The sequence below is a fragment of the Mytilus californianus genome, unplaced genomic scaffold (assembly GCF_021869535.1).
Source record: "Mytilus californianus isolate M0D057914Y unplaced genomic scaffold, xbMytCali1.0.p SCAF_8, whole genome shotgun sequence".
Taxonomy (NCBI): Eukaryota; Metazoa; Mollusca; class Bivalvia; order Mytilida; family Mytilidae; genus Mytilus; species Mytilus californianus.
The window spans coordinates 1,801,195-1,820,866 of record NW_026262734.1 but is presented as its reverse complement, the minus strand read 5'-3'; the positions used below and the strand labels follow the sequence as shown (position 1 = coordinate 1,820,866).

General features: G+C 31.2%; 1 protein-coding gene across 2 annotated transcripts; it reads right to left on the bottom strand.

Moving 5' to 3' along the window:
* Nucleotides 1-3,898: 3,898 nt before the first annotated feature.
* Nucleotides 3,899-19,645, bottom strand: LOC127710500 (proline-rich protein 11-like). Of its 2 annotated transcripts, none has more exons than XM_052216393.1 (10): nt 19,517-19,645; nt 16,922-16,989; nt 15,880-16,012; nt 15,402-15,491; nt 12,810-13,028; nt 10,699-10,791; nt 9,485-9,600; nt 8,597-8,647; nt 6,231-6,330; nt 3,899-5,661 (listed from the first exon to the last, which is right to left on the bottom strand). In XM_052216393.1, the coding sequence occupies exons 2-10, from the start codon at nt 16,954-16,956 to the stop codon at nt 5,584-5,586; spliced, it is 915 nt and encodes a 304-aa protein (XP_052072353.1). In that variant the 5' UTR covers nt 16,957-16,989; nt 19,517-19,645; the 3' UTR covers nt 3,899-5,583. The 2 variants fall into 2 exon arrangements, with proteins under 2 accessions (XP_052072353.1, XP_052072354.1); XM_052216394.1 differs by having other exon boundaries at nt 19,562-19,645.
* Nucleotides 19,646-19,672: the final 27 nt, after the last annotated feature.

Here is a 19,672-nt window from a genome sequence, read left to right as displayed (position 1 = left end):
TGCTTATAGTATGAGAAATAGACCAAACAACAGGAACTAAACATTGTTCAATGAACCATGAAATTGAGGTCAAGGTCAGATGAAACCTGCCAGTTAGACATATATGCCTTACAATCAGTCCATACTATTTTAGTTGAACTATTACTCATGATTAATGTATTTAAGATAGAGACTTGACCCATCAAAATTTAACCTTGATCACTGAACCATGATATGAGGTCGCATCAGGTGAACACGGTCTGACTGATATGAACTGGTAGACCTTGCAAGGAACCCATATACTAAATACTTATTTTATCACTGATAATAAGTAAGAAATTCACATGACGAAAATACAAATGTTTTCAAGCAGTCGCTGAATTATAAAAATGAGGTCAATTACAATGGACATTTGACAGACAGAAACTTTGTAACATAACGTATTTGTATACAAGGTATGAAGCATTCAGGTCTTCTACCTTTTTGAAATATAAAGCTTTATACAAATAGTTAGCGCATTCGTCAGATTGTAACCTTATATCCTGCATTCTGCGACTTTTGTTGCAGAGGAGAACTAGAGGCTCCCAAAAGTCTGTGTAAACCCCTATGTTCTATTCTCAGCCATGGCAGCCATGTTGGTTGAATGACAGGGTCATCGGATACATTTTTCCATCAAGATACCCTATTGAAAATTGTGGCTAAGTTTAATTCTATTTGGCCCAGTAGATTAAGTGGAGAAGATTTTTGTAAAAGATTACAAAAATTTACGAAAAATGGACTTTAAAGGGCAATAACTCCTTAAGGAGTCAATTGACAATTTTGGTTTGTTGACTTATTTGTAGATTTTACTTTGCTGAATATTATTGCTATTTACAGTTTATCTCTATCTATAATAATATTTAAGATAATAACCAAAAACTGCAAAATTTCATTAAATTTACCAGTTCAGGGGCAGCAACCCAACACAGGGTTTTCAGAGCAGATAGATCTAAACCTGATAAACATTTTTACCCGTTGTCAAATTTGCTCTAAATGCTTTAGTTTCAGAGATATAAGCCAAAAACTGCATTTTACCCCATTGTTCTATTTTTAGCAATGGCGGCCATGTTGGTTGGCAAGCGGGGTCATCAGACATATTTTTAAAACTAGATACCCTAATGCTGATTGTGGCCAAGTTTGGTTAAATTTGGCCCAGTAGTTTCAAAGGAGAAGATTTTTGTAAAAGTTAATGGAAGACGGACGATGACTGACGCCAAGTTATGAGAAAAGCTCACTTGGCCCATTGGGCCAGGTGAGCTAAAAATATCATCATTTAAGCACAACTTCTCCTGCAGTAATGCACGATTAATTTCAGTCATGTTGGTCTCTTTGTAGACTGTCACACAAGTGAGGTTTAGCTAGCTATAAAACCATGTTTAATTCCATCAAGTTCTCTCTATCATAGTTCCTGCAAAAGACTAAAGAAATTGTCTTTCAATGGTGATAACTCCTATAAGGGTTTAATTGATGATTTTGGTCATGTTTGACTTATTTGATGAACATTTTTGCCATGTAAAGTTTCTCCCTATCATAGGTTCTGCAAAAAACTCAAAAAAAATGTAAAAATCAGATTTTTTCTAACTTTTATAGTTTTTGAGATATAAGACAATCAATTTATTTTACCCTTATGTTCTATCTTTTTATTTTAGCCATGGCGTCCAGGTTTGATTAACTGGAGGAAAAAAAAACACTTTATACTACATACCCTAGGGACCATTCACCCCAGGTTTGGCTGAAATTGGTTTAGTAGTTAAAGGGGAGAAGATCTTTTTAAAGCAATGAAAACTTTGACAAAATCTTTCCCTGTACAATGAGTGTCGTAAAATTAAAAACCATAGGCAAACAGAAATTGGTTGCAGAGGAGATGTATCAATTGCTTTCATATTACAACTCAACTTTTTCAAGCTGCAGACCAAATATAAAATTATTTCGTTTCATAGAATCCAAGAAATCTTTCATGAATATTTTCTACCCAAAGTCTTTCTGACAGACTAGTAAAATTTATGAAAATACACAACTGTCCATAAAACAATGAACTAAAGAATGAGCAATACAAAATATACCAAAACATGGGTGTGAAATCAGATGCTCTAGAAGGGTCAGTTCCTGTTTTACCAGTGACCTCTGCCCTGCAACTTACCAATTTTAACTAATGATTTCTAAGTGTACAGTGCGTTATTCTTTTTTGGAGTATAATGTCAATTCTCAATAGATATCAATGTTTTTTATGGTAAATCTAACCTATAATTTATCATAAAATAGAATCAGGACAATGTCATATGATTTTATTCTTAACAACTGGTTAGAATTGTCGTACACAATCAGGGGTTTCATTATTTTTTTAGACTGGAGGTACCTTTGAGATTATAGGGGGAACCAAACTTAAACGGCAAGGGGTCTGGGGGCCGCTTAAGGCCCCCAGTGGGTCCAGGGCTAGCCCTGGTAGGGGGACCAGGGGGGCAAAGCCCCCCGGAAGCTCATGGATTTTAGGGATTTCAGCCTTAATTTTTTGCTTAAAAAAATAGGGTAAAGTCTGTAATATTTGCTTCAATTTTGGGTAAGTTAACATTGAATTGTTTTTTTTCTAGACATGCTAGAGTAATCATCTGAAAATACATTGCTTATAATTATTTTGTAATCAGTTATAAAATATGTATGACCATGGAAGTATTATATTGTCAATATAATACTTCCATGGTATGACCTATAACGCAGGGGTTTCATGTGAAATGTTGTTTAAATGTTTTGTTCGTTTTTATACTTTTATTAAATGTTTTGCATTTGTTCAATTTTGTGAATGAAATTTCATAAGTTACATAGTATATTATTAAAAAAAATTGATAATAAAACTTGTTGTAACTTTTTTTTTATTGCTTTGTTATAATCATAACTGTGTCAATTGTTTGTGTAAGTAATTTAACAGTGTCATGCAAACAATTAAACAAAATAAACAATAAACATGCTCTCATGCAAAACAACAAACAAACGTTTTTGATATATGCTAAGTGTTGTGATGGTTGTTCATGTCCGAAAAAAACAACATGTATTCAACTTTCACTTAACTTTAATATTCATAAAAAGGGGTGATTGTGAAATGGGGGGGGGGGGGGGGGGGGGGGGGGGCAAATTAATCATAGGATTCTTGACTATAGTAAGTAAAAAAAAAAAATTTTTCACTTCTTCTTAGCTGTCTTTTTTTTTAATTTTAGAAGTCTTAAATCTCGTCAGATGTTATATTTTGTAAACATAACAGTTATGTTAGTTCAGATTGTAAAATGTTTCACGATGTCTTACATTAAAAAATTCAATCACAACATAGAACACATATCGTGAAAATGGAGATCAGTGACAATGTCCAACGGGAAACGAACTGATTTGATACGATTAACGATTTTTCTGAATTTCATAGAATGTTCACCTTTATTAAACCTTTTATTCATAAAATAATCTGTGATACAAGCTGCTTTCCTTTTATTAGACATAATATTGCTGTTGTTGTTTAAATTCATCAACAATTTGCCGCTTGAAAATATACTGCTAAATCGTCGCATTTTAAAGCGCTCTTACGATACAGATACAGACACATGGTTTGTAATTATCACTTCTCCTACTTTGGAGGTGTGCCTAAATTGGCAGAAGATAGATCTATACTTTAACGCGGACCTCGACGAAGACACCTATAAACATACACATGAACGGCGTAGAACGGAGATTGTCAAGGAATGAAAGAAATTAGATTTGAACGATCTTCAAAAGAACTTTACACATTTTTTTTTTGTATTTTTATTTTTTCTGCCGGTACCAGAGGCTTTCGTAGGTGGGTAAAAGTACCGGGTACCGGGTATTAATGAATGCACTGCACAATAACAGAAAGTAATCAACGAATTCTGAAAGACTTTATATTTGAAAGACATAAGCAATATACAAATCATAGCATCAATAGTTTTCATGAAATATCATATATAATATAAATAATTATAAATGTATAAATAATAAGCTTTTATCTGGGGAAAAAAATTACATAATACTGTGGATTTAGTATTCATGTGGTATTATAAAGACTATAGTTGAATCAGACCCAACCAATTTACTGTAACTTGACCGTAAACCAATACTTTAAAATCAGTGAACCATGAAATCTAATTTGTTATATGTATCTTAAACAGTTCTCTTCATAATGAACATTGGCTTAAAGTTTTAAGTATATGTGACAACAAAAAATACAAATTTGTAAATAGAATTGAGTGAAGAATTTCAAAACAAAGAAATCTAGTATCTACAAAAATATATTTATGACAATTGGTAGCCCCTAAAATTAAAGGAATCTGCAGGAAAGAAAATTAAAAATAATATAATTGTTTTCCACATCTACTTTTTTCAAGTACAATTACATTTCTTTTGATAAATTTCTAATCTAGTTAATATTATAATGAGTAACAATAATCATGTAATACAACTCTTCAAATAACTATTAAAATATCGTCCTTTTTTTGTACAATTTCTCATTAATAACACCCAAACTTTAGAAATATAAGCAGTTCTCAATTTTATAAATTAAAGAGACTGATTTGGTAATATCATATAAATAACCCCTTATATTCAAAGACAAACTGAAGATTACAGCCAGTTAATATAAAGGCTACTGATGCCCTAACTCTCTCACACTTGAAAACATGTTTATTCTAGATACACAAGTCATTACGGATCAAATATTGGTTGACTCAAGAAAATTAAATAACTGATACCAATTTCTTGATTCAAATTGAAGACTATGAAATGGAAAACATCCATTATATGTCAAGATTAAAAGATTTAAAGACAGTAGTATTACTTCAGCAGTTGAACATTTAATTATTCAATATGTTCATTAATAATTAATATCTATGCATTGTATATCACATACAAAAAAAAGGTAACAGGCAGGGGACAATAAGAAGGAACTGTTACGAACATGTTTTTGTTATGGGAAATCCCAACAATCATTCAGATTAAAAATCAAAATAGCAGGTGCACATCTCCATGTCCTGAAGAAGAAAATATGCTAGTTTGGTTGAATTGGGTAAAGTCTTTTCAAGGAGTTGTGGGCGTGATAAGTTTGAAGCGGCCAACAACAAAAGTGATCTCATGTGTCACTACAGCTTTGCTATCAAGCAATACAATAAACCCTAAATTATCACAAGCTTCAACACCAGTCTTAGCAACGTATGGCTGACTACTGAAACTGGTCATATGTATGCATATTTGCTGGACTCTTCCAATTGGTTATATCTCTTTATGCAAACTTTAGAAATTCTAGGAATTATTTCCTCTTCTCCTTTAAATGAGATATAGTAATTCCCCATTCAACAAAGTTAAATTTATTACTTCCCTTTTGTCTTAGAGGGAGACTATTTATTATATGATTTATTCTAATCAAAAATCATCTCCCATATGCACCTCTATTAAATTGTATCAAAGGTAGATAACTCTTTAAAGTTCCGGGGTATTCAGATATAAGATAAATCCAATGTACATGTAGCTGTCAAATTAAGAAAATATAAAGACTAGATATGGAGAATAGCTAATTCAAACAAAAGGACTTGTATCTGTTGACAAAGGACTATTTACAGAACTGTCAGATGTGTTTGGACTGCTGTGTACTGTCTGAAAGAGATGAAACATAAAATTATTCGCTTATTTGTCAAGTTATACTGTTCAATTTCAGAATTTAATAATTAATATAATAGAACAGAGTTCCAATGTTCCTTGCTTTGCATATTTTATCTGTCCATGGGCAATAACTAAAAAAACTTGTTTTTTTTAACCTTTAAATCTTTTATAAATTTTTGTAGAGAAAAGTAGGCTTGAAAGCACTTACAATGCAATTTTTTATATAATTTTAAAGATTTCCAAAGTGCATTACTACTTTAAAAATATTTGAACGGCACTGATTTTTTAACAAGTCTGAGACATTGCTGATATAACCGTTGATATAAATATATGGCAAGAACTGTACATGTGAAAGGCCTTACATTAAATTTTCTATAGTACTTACATCTCTAAGAGACACAACTCCTAAAAAAATAATTGATCAGCACTGATTTTTTTTTTGTCCTATGATTACACATTGATGTTTCAAATTACTCTGACCTTCAACAATGGAATTGACAACAACGTCATCCAATCATAATTCACCTTACATTTTATATCATATTTAATAGAATAATTCTTACTATGAATTTTTTTCTTAGTGCTGTTGCCATGACTGGCGCTAAACCACTCCCTCTTCTCAACTTTCTCTTTCTGTTTACCAGTGGGGTTCCTCCTGGACTTCTGTAAAACATATATTTGACTTATATATTCTTTCCTTTGATTAGATACAGCAATTCATAATGTATAGAAAAACTGCACTGCTGATAGTCACATGTAGATTTAGTTCTTAACTATGTTTTTTTTAATGTTCTGATCCTTTTGTTTGATTATTGCTTGCTTAATGTCAAGTGGCATTTTACAGGATAAAATGCATTTAATCAATAATATATGATATTGCATTAATATTAGTGAACATTATCCTAAATAGGGTATTACAGTGCAAGAGCAATCAAGTGAAATCAATATTCTACAAGGGATAATATTCACTGATATTTGCCTTTCATAGTTAAGCAAAACTTTTAAAATGATAAAAACAAAAAAATAATTCCAATGAAGTTGTCAAGTTATATTAGAATTGAAAATGGAGACAGAGAATGTGTCAAAGAGACAACAACCCGACCAAAGAGCATAAAACAGCCCAAGACCACCAATGGGTCTTCAACGCAGTGAGAATATGCCGTACCAGGAGGTTGGCTTAAGCTGGCACCTAAACAATAATGTTTACTAGTTCAGAGAAATGGACGCATGACCTGCATAAATGGTATGATTTTCTTATATATATATAGAATTTTGAATATTCCCTAGCTTAGTGTTACATTTAGGATATTATGTAAACAGGAAATTATATTATCACAAATTAAGTTTATCTAGCAATGTGTAGCAGAGCTAGGTAAACAGATATTTGTGACAGTTTTATGAAGACAAGCTCAAAACACAAATACAGATATCTTCATTCTAATACAAAATAAAAATCTTGGATTTTAAGTAGCAGATTACAATTGGTCTAGATCTTTAATGAAATGTGCAAATTTTTTGAGTAATATGTAATTCATGTGTTAGACTTTTCATGTTAATATAGAAAATTATGTGTTTTGTCATATTTACGGGTGTATTTTCTATAAAACACAATATTTTTGTTTGATTCATTTTTTTTCAACTTTGCCACATATGGGGAGATAACTCATATAGTAAGGGAGATAACTCAGATAAAGCAGTTTTTATAATAGAAAGTGTTGTGAATTAACCTATTTTAATATGTAGCAAGAAAACAAGTCCGGTGATCCCATTTTTTCTTTTTCTTATCTGAAAGCATGTTACAAGAGATATCTTCTAACATTTTATCTTAAAATTCTATGGTGTAGTTTTCATTTTATCACACAAAATTGATTTTCCATGCATAATCTATACAAAATCTGACAATATTGCACAACCTGTAGTGTGAAAAAAAGTCTGGTTACCCATACTTTTAATTATATTTTGGAAAAAAAGCATGATAAAAACTACATTTTGACAAATTACTAAAAAATTCTATGGATTTTAATTAAGACCGCCCATCCACCTTAAGACATCATTTTGGTCTTAAATTCTCATGAATCGAAAATTCCCCCAAATAATGATCTTGCTTTTGGAACCTTAACAGTTTCATAGATAAACGTCCATGCTCTTCAACTTCCCACTATATTTGGCCGTTTTAACTTTTTTGATTCAAGCATCACTGATGAGTCTTTTGTAGACGAAACGCGCATCCAGCTAACAAAATTTAAATCCTGGTATCTATAATTAGTTTATTTAAAATCCCTGGGTCGATGCCGCTGCTGGAGGAGGTCTCCAGAGTGTATCACAAGTCAAGTAGTTAGCACTTCTATGTTGACATGAATTATCATTGATATGTCATAATTATAAATTAACTGTTTACAAAACTTTGAATTTTTCAAAATATTAAGGATTTTCTACCCAAGGAATAGAAGAACTTAGTTGTATTTCACAAAACCTTTCTGAATTTTGGGTCCTTTTTTTAAGCTTTATGAACACTTAAGAATTAAATAAGCTTTGACAGAAAGGAGATTTCAGATGAGACTTGATAGTTTGTTTATTATCATAAACCAATAAATTACGGAATTCAAAATGGTAGCTTTCTTTATTTACAGATCAGTAAACCATGTATTCAACCCCAATAAAATTTATGATGTCATCCAATCAAAATTGTGATTAAAAACAGATGGACTCACTGAGGATGAACCCCTGTTAACAGCAATGGACTTGCCATATGTATTTCATATATAAAGGAACAGAGGCACACATCTATGGTGTAAATAAAATGAATTATAAATCAGTACAATCTTTTTCTGTACTGTAATTTCTATTCCCATTACCAAGGAATCTATTGTCATAGTTTGATTTCTGTGTTTTCTGCTGTTTGTGCACAAATTAATATCAATTGTCTTACCTCTTCATTTCAGTTTTCTTTAACCTAAAACTCAATACTTCTTGTGCTAACCTAAAAAAATTGAAGTTGTAAAAAGCAAATTATTTCTATTTTAACATAGTCCATAAAAAAACATCAATGTGGTGTGAATCAACTCTTGGTTAGCTCTTGTTTAAATTAATTTATCTAAACTTTATAAATATACAAATCTGTATTAACTTGTTTGTAAGTTCTGGTACAAATGTCTTTTGTTCATCTTCAAAAGTATTATTTGAATAAAATAGAACTCATTTAAACTATCTATAAAAAGCTACTCTATGACTTTAATACCACAAGTTCTGAAATTTTTGTGATGTTTTTATTATCGTGAAAATTGTGACAGGATAAACTTGCATTTGATAGCATTATTTGTTTGCAGCATTTCCTGAAATGGCAATAATTTATCTCACATATTTGTTATGACAATTTCTGAATTTATAGTGTTCAGAATACTGTAAATTCAGATATTATTGTGAGGTTTTTATTATTGTGAATAATGCGTCTGGGTCATAATCGCAATAATAAGAACTCGCATTCTGATCTCTGATACATGTATATATGTACGCAGATTTTCATGAAATTGCTATAATAAATCTCGCATTTTTTACTTTTCTTCAAAATTTGCTATAATAAATGCACGCAATAATTTTGAATTTACGTTAATGTTTTTTAAATGTTGCAATATAAACAGGCTCCCAAACATTTTTGTGTTTCTTGAGGAATTTTGTCTAAACTGTAAATAGACCATGACATGAGTGAAGGTTGGAGTCAAATAATCTCCATGGAAACCAAAATGTGAACGTTCGAAGTTAGAAATAACTGTATTTTTTCTATATTATGTGCAAATTCATGAAAAAGATAGAGATAAACCTGTGTTTGACATTTTCTTTGTTTGGCGTAGTCAGTATAACTTTGTTTAGACATTTATTCCTCAGATCATCTTCTGTAATCAGTGGCTGCATACAACCATTGGCATTTCTCTTTCCCTGAAAAGTAATTACATATTGTTAGTTACATTGTCTAGATAGACATGGACAAATATCAGTAATTTTTATTATAATCTAAATTATGGTAGGTGCTTTGTTTGTTTTGGCAGTTAGTACCATAACAAGTTGTGTACTTTCTGTATTACTGTATAATTGTTTTTGTCACATGATAACAGCAAAAAGACTTTTTCGTCACTTGTCGTAAATTGTGTTTTGAGGAATTTCCTCTGAAAAATTTGTCATAAATAATATTAAAAGTTATAATAATTAATTTTAGAACACTTTGAGAGTGTTAAAGTAATCCAAATCTTTCTGTATGTGCCTGTCTTAAGTCAGGAGCCTGTAATTCAGTGGTTGTCGTTTGTTGCTGTATATCATATTTGTTTTCTTTTATTGTTATGAACTTAAATCAAGCCATTAGTTTTCAAGTTTGAATTGTTTTACATTTGTCATTCCTGAGCCTTTTACAGCTTACCATGTGGTATGGGTTTTGCTCATTATTGAAGGCTGTATAGTGACCTATAGTTGTTAACTTTTATGTCATTTTGGTCTCTGGTAGAGAGTTTTCTCATTGGCAATCATACCACATCTTCTTATTTTTATACAAATCACCCAAATAATAAAAAATACTGTTAAATTTATTAAACACTGCAAAATTCAAAGGACTTATAGCTGAAAGAATACAGCAGCAGCAGCAGTCAGAAACATTAAATTTAAATGAATAATACCATTATACATTGTTAAGCAGATTCAAAGTAATTTTAAATTGATACAAGAAGAATGATGAAATCTTTACTGAGGCAAATTTATCCATGTTATCAGTAAATGCTTGAACTTTTAATAAAATATCAGACAATTGATTCAAAATTTTGAAAAGAAGTAAGGGCGCCCTCTTCTTAGTAAAAGAAAACTAACATTGTGGCAAACACTTGTCACCTGAGTTGCTTATCTATAATTTCTTCTTGCTATAAGACAGATTTATCATACCTTTGTTATGAATGTGATTGCCATGTATTGAAATAAAGGGTGCTGTATTAAAGTTCAGTCAGATAACATTTGTTTTATGTGGGAAGCCTGGTTATTCATAAGATATCTTACATTTTCTGAAGGATGTCTTTCTTTAGGAGTGGTGAGTTTTATCTGCTGAAGGTCGGCTGGTGTTAACACTAAGGACTTCAAAGGACTCTTCTTCTGAAACAAATTTTGTCATTTAAATTATATAACGTAGAAATCACAACACTAACTACAGCTTCAATAAGAGTAAAAATTATAACTGTGTGACAGAATTACAGAAAATGAAGGTGAAATTAGTCTTATATGAACACATCAAATTTTAAACGAAATTACATTAACCCACATTTTATCATCTTTCAAACTGAAAGAAATTTTTATTGATTCTTTAGGTTATTACCCCAAAAAAATCAAGTTTGATAATAAGTCTTAAGTTCAAATATTATGCAGGCTCTTATACTTCATGAAAACAGCACTGTTTTGAAGAGTTGCAACGGTCAATTGTGAATTTGACTGTCACAAACGTAGTTTTACTGGTGATCGGGAGCAAGGCCAGTAAATTAGATATTTGCGACCTTCAAATTCGCTCTCCAAATACAGTACTGTTATAACTACTCTACTGCAATACTCATTTAATGTTCAAATTACATCATTTGAAATATCCAAAAAATGTCAACTGCAATTGCATATGTTGTTTCCAATAAGTCCAACCATCAACCATGGCATGACAGCAAACGTCATCAATACAAAAGTGTTATTATATGTATTACAAAATGTGACAGCTAAGCTTGGACTTTTAGCAAATTTATAGTTGCTAAATTCTATGTCATTCGAACTCTAGTGTAAAGTTGTCTCATTGTCAATCATACCACATCTTTTCATTTTTATATTATACCAATAAACTAACCTAGAATGGGTCATGTGTTTTTCATTTTGACAAATTTTATGGCTTTATCATGTGTATGTTATTGTTATTAGGCCAAATAAAAATATATGTGTGGTTCCAGTTACCCAACTGACCCTAGAACTTTTTTTCCATTTCTGAAAAATATATTTAGAACGGTCCCATTTTGTGGAATGTGAATTTCAATAATTAAAATCACAGACTTCTGTCATATGAATTTCCATTAAAAGTATCCACTACGGCTAAAAATGCAACAAGTTCTTAACAGAATGCAACAAAATTAAATAAAAACATAACATGTCTGTTTATTTTACAACCAAACATATAGAAAATGGTGAACTTCCAGTAGGGGCATGTATAATACTAGAATTGGACTCGGTAAACACACGATATTTTTCCGGATTTTGACAATCCAAAAAAAAAAGAAATAAAGATAAAATAAAATGACAACCTACCAACCCTATTTTTTTTCAGGATGTAACTGGAACCACACATGTTTTTATTTGGCCTTAAAATAAATGATCAAATAACCTATAATTTTTATGAAGAGAAACATTACAAGGTAAGGTTTAGGAGGTATAATGAACTTTAAACAAAAACACCTGTAAATTCAGAAATTTTTCTATTCATTTATTATTGCGATGTTTGAAATATACAAGAATAATGATTGTAATTAAGGTAAATATTACATACAAATAATGGTTTTAAGATGCCAGTCTTTATTTTTGTCATACAGATATATATCCCATTGCAAATTTTGCAAGAATAAATGCATTGTAAATTATAGTATTTCACTGTGTAACTTACTGACTTATCTGTTGATTTCACTGTGTAACTTATCTGTTGATTGTACTGTGTAACTTACTGACCTATCTGCTGATTTTAGTGTGTAACTTACTGACTTATCTGCTGATTTTATTGTGCAACTTACTGACTTATCTGCTGATTTTACTGTGTAACTTATCTGTTGATTGTACTGTGTAACTTACTGACTTATCTGTTGATTGTAAGTTCTGTGTAACTTACTGACTTATCTGTTGATTTTACTGTGTAACTTACTGACTTATCTATTGATTTTACTGTATAACTTACTGACTTATCTGTTGATTGTAAGTTCTGTGTAACTTACTGACTTATCTGTTGATTTTACTGTGTAACTTACTGACTTATCTATTGATTTTACTGTGTAACTTACTGACTTATCTGTTGATTGTACTGTGTAACTTACTGACTTATCTATTGATTTTACTGTGTAACTTACTGACTTATCTGTTGATTGTACTGTGTAACTTACTGACTTATCTGTTGATTTTACTGTATTGTTGTTCTTTTCAGCCAATACTCTCTTTGATAACGACATCACTGGTGGAAGGGGTGGTGGTGGCGGTGGGGGAGGCAGTGGGGGAGGTGGTGCTTGTGGGACACACCCTCCACTACTGACCACTCCCACATTTCCATGCATTGGACAGGTACATACTGAACAATTATTTCTACCAGAATTTGTAGCTAGTTTCTGAAACAGAAAATGATTGTTAATTATTATTGTTCTATACTCATATTAACCTTCCTGAGTATGGGGGTTGCATGAAAGGAGTAGGTCCAGTAAGACCCCTTTTTGGCCCCAAAATATAGCAGTTTTACAAAATTGTTAACATGTAAACTTTAACCTATTTATTGGAAGTAGAATACCTTTGTTACATAAATATGGGCTGTTTTTGACAATACAATGCACATATATCGGGTACTAGCATCATTAAGTCAAGCTAAATTACTGAAATCTTCACAATTTTAGCATTTGAGTTAAATTTTAGACAGTTTCCGTCTTAAATGAAAGTGGCCGCATTTGTGTTCATTCTTAATATTTAAATGTTAGTTGTATTTGATGAAAATACATAACATAAAGGTTGAGAGTGAACACGCATGCTGCCACTTTCATTTTTGACATAAAGCCAGCTGAAAAGTGACATATTATTTCATATTTGATTGATTTTTCATATTGAAGCTTGAATTTGAGTGTCTTTAATGACTAAACCAGTTCAAATCTTTCACATAAACTTATTGAATCGACTGAAGTAGACACTTGTGTTTAAAAAGTGTCCAAAATCTGTCATCAGATGAACCTGAAATTTGAGGCCAAAATCGGCCCTTACCGGTCCTACTCCTTTCTTAATTAGAGTTAAAACTTTTTTAACAAGAACTTTTCTATGCACAGATGAAAGTAAGTGGTGAAAAATATTCTTGGAGGCTTCCAATTAAGCAGTATTTTGAAAACACATGTAAGACAAATGAGATTTTCAAGGTCCATGAAATTGTACTTTTATGAATAATGAGGACAACTATTAAAGACAGTCAATAAAACTCTATAAGGGCAATAAAGGTAAGAGAAAACCAAGAAGAGAATAAAATATAAGTCAGTGTTCCAGCTAGGTCGTTTTCACAGCGCGGTCCGCCCGCCCTTTACTGAGTACCACCCTGTGCCTTTTTTCGTAAGTCTATGCCTTTATTGCCATAATATTTTGATGAAAATACAATTATTCTACCTGTCTTCATATTTATGACAAGTTTATGACCCTCAGCTAATTAACATTTACAGGTGTAATAAGTTGTGATTACAGATAATCCGCTTATCGACATTGGATGGGTCATTAATCCGTTAATTAAACTTCATAATTGACCATTGTAATAATTTTTCTCATTAAATTCGGTCAGTCAGCATTTCAATTTCAATATTTCTCAAAAGATGACAATTTGCGTTTGATGTATTTCTACTGGGCCCTTAGAAAAAAGTTTTGGGATCCAGGTTGGCCCCTGAAGAAAATGTAAGGTATTGTTCCTGACTGTATTGCAGATCTAGTGTAGTATTTTAACTGACATGCACAATTCATTTCACTAATGAAATAAAAATAATTCTACAAAACACCACTGCGCTCTGCATTGCAACTTAACCTTAGACCTACCATGCATCAAAAATGTTCTAGGGAAGACTGAGCTAGTAATATACGTCCTTGCATGGTCCCTTTAATACTGTTACCCAAAATAAGGTTGATTTTCATCTAGCGTAAAAGTGACTAAACCCCCTCAAAACTCCTAGCTGAAACCCCTGCAGTTAACACAAGACAATTTTTGACATGCCCTTTTTGAAATATCAATCATCATGCTAAAGTGCCCTTTTCATGATTGGCTCCCTGCCCTTTTGAAATCCTAGCTGGAACACTGCAAGTTTCTCAATTAAAGAATCTGGATAACTATGGGAGTTAACTCTTTTTCAAAACTAAGTTACCTGCATATGTATCAGTAAATAAAATTTCCTTGTTCAAGGTCTTATCCCTAGCTGGCATAGAAAAACAATTATAGACTAGTGAATAAATAGATTTCCACAAAAAAAATGACAAGTAAATGTACATGTAACATGTGTAAGTCATGAACATAACAGTATAACTTACCATCAGTTTCATTGGCAAGTCTTTTTTGTTAAATTGATTGTTTGATTGTTAGTGTTTAAACATCACTTTCAGCACTATTGCTAATTGACTATATCGTGGGGATCAGTATTTATTGGTGGAGGAAGCCAGAGAAAAAACCACAACCTTTGGCAGAAAACTTAAAATCCTAGTCTATTCAGTTTGGAGTTGAAACACACCTGCCAAATGTGGGGCATAAACTCACAACCTCAGTGTTGACATGCTAGCCATACAGTATTTAAACTATTTAGCCCCATATTTAATTAAAAGAACAATAGATCTTTGACAAAATATATTTTGTTCAACAATAAACTTCATGAAAAAAAATTGTTCATTGGTATAATTAACATAATAATCATGCTTAAATTTGTAACTTTTTTCAGCATTTTATGTTTTCCTAAGGAATGTATCTAGTTTATTCTTACTTTTTGTTCCAGCATTAACTGCCTGACCTGTTCTTCAAGGTTTTTTAGTCTTCTCTGTGTTTCTAATAACTCTGGGTTTTTACTACTCCTCTGAAATATAATTATAACATGAAGTTAAAAGGAGCCAGTAACCAATTACCTGGCTAAAAAAGTATCCATCGATAAGAATGGCTAGACTATTGACAAAATATTTTTCATTCCCTGAAAATCCTAAGAAATAAAAAAATATACCTCAATAAGCATGTTATTATTCATCATTAAGCTTATGTGACTGATGTTGTGATGGATGATTGTTGGTTTCTTAACGTCCAGTGGCAAATATTTCATACATGTTCAGGACGAGTTATGTGACTGAAGAATTCATTGAACATTAATGTAAAACTGTACAAATAAGTTTCGAAAATGTTAAAATTTCTGCATAAAATGCCCAGTTTTTATATAATTTTAATAAACATCAATAAATTAATCCATAAAATACCCTGAAAATCCACTGTTGAACCCAGTTAAATACTCCAGTTATATGGAGAAATATCTTGAGCATGCTTATCCATCCTGAAACATCTACTCCTTCCCTACCAAAACAGTCACTCAGCAACAGAATGCAAGGAAATCTGAAAAAAAAGTTTATTTATTTATTTTTTCATTGCTATTTCCATGTCTGTAGTGACATTATAGATTTCAATGAATGTAATTGTATGTATTTATAACTGGTAAATTATAAAGTCAGGAACTTTATTACCACAAATTCTAATGTAATTGTATGTATTTATAACTGGTAAATTATAAAGTCAGGAACTTTATTACCACAAATTCTAATGTAATTGTATGTAATTGTAACTGGTAAATTATAAAGTCAGGAACTTTATTACCACAAATTCTAATGTAATTGTATGTAATTATAACTGGTAAATTATAAAGTCAGGAACTTTATTACCACAAATTCTAATGTAATTGTATGAAATTATAACTGGTAAATTATAAAGTCAGGAACTTTATTACCACAAATTCTAATGTAATTGTATGTAAATATAACTGGTAAATTATAAAGTCAGGAACTTTATTACCACAAATTCTAATGTAATTGTATGTAATTATAACTGGTAAATTATAAAGTCAGGAACTTTATTACCACAAATTACTAAATGACTAAAAGGTTTTACCATGTTTACTGAATTAATTTATATATAGTATTATAAATTGGGATGTGATATCTCCTTCGTAGTACGATTTCTACAGGAACATGTACAACTTCTATACCAAATCTTTGTATAATACTATTTATACATGTATATTTTTTGTCCTTACTTTTAAACAGACTGATCAATTCCAAGTCCATATTTTTAGTGTATAGCAAGGAAGTTTTCAAATAACCTGTCCTTTCTTGTTTAATTACATAATTTTTTTCTTATCTCATTGATAATTATCATTAATCTAACTTCATTCATGTAATAAATGCTGGAGGACCTATTTTATGAAAAAAGTTTAAATTTTACTGAAAAATCAGTATTTTTTCATCTTACCTATTTTCATCTTTTTCATTTTTCTTTAAATCCATATTCAAATTTCTCTACTCTTTTATTCTCCTCATCTGTAAATGTACATATAAAAATAAAGAGATGTGGTGTGATTGCCAATGAGACAACTATCTATCAAAGTTAAAATGAAGTACATGTCCAGAATATATAATAATGTTTATTTACTGTTTATCTGAAAGTTGCTAAATAAAGCACATTCTACAACCATGACAACAAGGACATTACTAGGACCAAAAATGGATTTCTGATTAAACTTGTCTAAAGTAATGTGCCTATGAACATGATGAACAAGTAATAACATACAAATTTATGTAAATACTTTTTTTTTCCAATCATTTTTTAATAGAAATTCCAGTGATTATGTCTTTACAGACAGCAGTGGATCTGATGTCTTTCACCTCAGTCCTTCACTCATAAAGCACAAATCAAGTATTCACAAAACCAAATAGACGACTTTCAAATTCTTGCATTTTCCTGTTCATTTCCTATGTCTATAAATATAATATATTTGCATGCCTTTTTACTTATTAGTATAATACGTGTATGCATGAAACTGCATGATTTTTATATGAAAGTCTTTTAAAAAGAGTTTATCAGAGCTCATGATTTCTTTTTTATTGTGTACATATGGCTTATATATACACAAAATAAAAAGTCGTCTTGGCTTTAAATAAAATTTACTTACTTATGTCATAATGCTTCTGTTATGACATTGCAGAAAGAACCAATAAAATATTTACACTTTTGGTATTTAGCTGAATTTTGTCTCCAAAAGACCCTAGATCTGTGTCTCCTAATAACCTCTTGACGTCACACAACAATACTAGAATAGCTTTTAATTACAACGTCAAATTTTTCAAACTGTGATGCAATATTTTGCAGGAACTTGTGTGATTGTAACTGATGGCATAAAAATTTGCATAGATGATAGAGGCCACTCGTAGGACAATTGGCTATGCTTTGAGGGCACCTTGCGTGGTGGACTACACTTTAAGGGCACCCTTTGAGTGGAGGACTACACTTTAAACGTATCCTTTACATGGAGGACTACATGTTAAGGGCACCCTTTACATAGATATAAAGGCACTGTTATGGATAGGGATTTAATCAAATATACCATTGTTTTATATTTACTGGTAAAAAATAAAGATATGTATATTAGGTTTTCAATTTAATTCCTTTTTGTAATAAAATTATCACTTCTAGACTCAGCTAATAGAATCTTGATGGTGCAACTGCCTCATCATTAACTCTAGTTTTACATTTTAATACTCAATCACTGAGGCTGATTGTCTATATATAGCTATGGATGTGTTGTGAAAGTGTCAAGACTTGCATGGCAAGGAGCATATGCATTGCTTTTAAGCTGCACAAAAGATTCGTACCAAATACCTTTTGGACCTGACATGTCTATACCAATCAAAGCTAAAATTACCATGGGACTACCATACAATATATTATGTCCCAGAATTATCTTCAATCATAACTGTACAAAATTTATAAGGCTATTCATCTTTTTATCTATTTAATTCTGTATAGTTTTTTGTCTATTGAAACAACAGTAAGAAAGCAGTTGTAAATTCACACCCACTCTGTCGTCTCGACTGGTCAAATAGTTAAAGTGGTCAAATCTAAAATGAAAATATAAACAAACAGCGGATTGTTTACGCTGTTCATCCCATGCATCGTAAATTTATAACTCAATCAATCGCCTGGTTCCTTTTAAATTTTCTACATTTTAAATTCGTAGAGGTATGAAGTAGATGATGTCCTTATTAGATTCAATCATGAATCGTATTTGTACTCGATGGCTTCAAAAATGTTCAAAAATAATTACAAAAATCAATCAATGTCATGAATGTCTGCCATTAAAATTTTGATTGTGTTTAAAGGGAAATAACTCGAAATGCTCTAGCTAAAGAATGAATCTCGGAACCGATCTTAAATTATGAGGGGGCTTATAAAATACAATGGAAAAGGGGCATGTGTACGAGTTTCATAAAATTTGGATGAGGCAAACTTAAGAGAGCAGAAACTAGTTATAAAGGGGCAGAACTCTAGAAAGGTAATTACTCAGTGCATAAATTTGAACTCTGTCTGCAGTTTTGGTTCTCAGCATTGTGAATGAGTTTTATAAAATTTGCATGAGGCAAACTTAAATGAGCATGTGGAAATGAAAAGTTTGCAATTTTCCAAGTTATGAAAGGGGCATAACTCTAAAACGATAAGTGACTTAATGCCCAAATTTGAACACTGTCAGCGAGTTTTGGTTCTGAGCATTGTGTATGAGTTTCATAATATTTGCATGAGGCAACAAAAATGGGACGCATGGAAAGACAAACGTTCAGGGGTAACACTTAATGCCCCTTTTGCCTAACGGCGGGCATAAAAACAACTCAACATTGGTCTATATATAAACACATATTACACCGAAAAATCAGGTCTACACCAGAAAGAAAAAAAGGCAGCTTCATACAGTCATTAAATGATAGCAGAAAAAGTTCACTTGACACTTGTACATGCATGTTAATATCAAGATATGTTTAAAAAATTATCAGATGACCTGCACAGTTAACATACTATTAACTACTTGTATATATAATTGGTTGTCAAGTTAGTATATACTTGACATGATTAAATGCACGAATGTTCTTCATAGACATGTTCATCTTTTTTTAATGATTGTAATGACCGCCCTTTATTTGACATCCAATCAACTCTCGTTTAACAACTCGA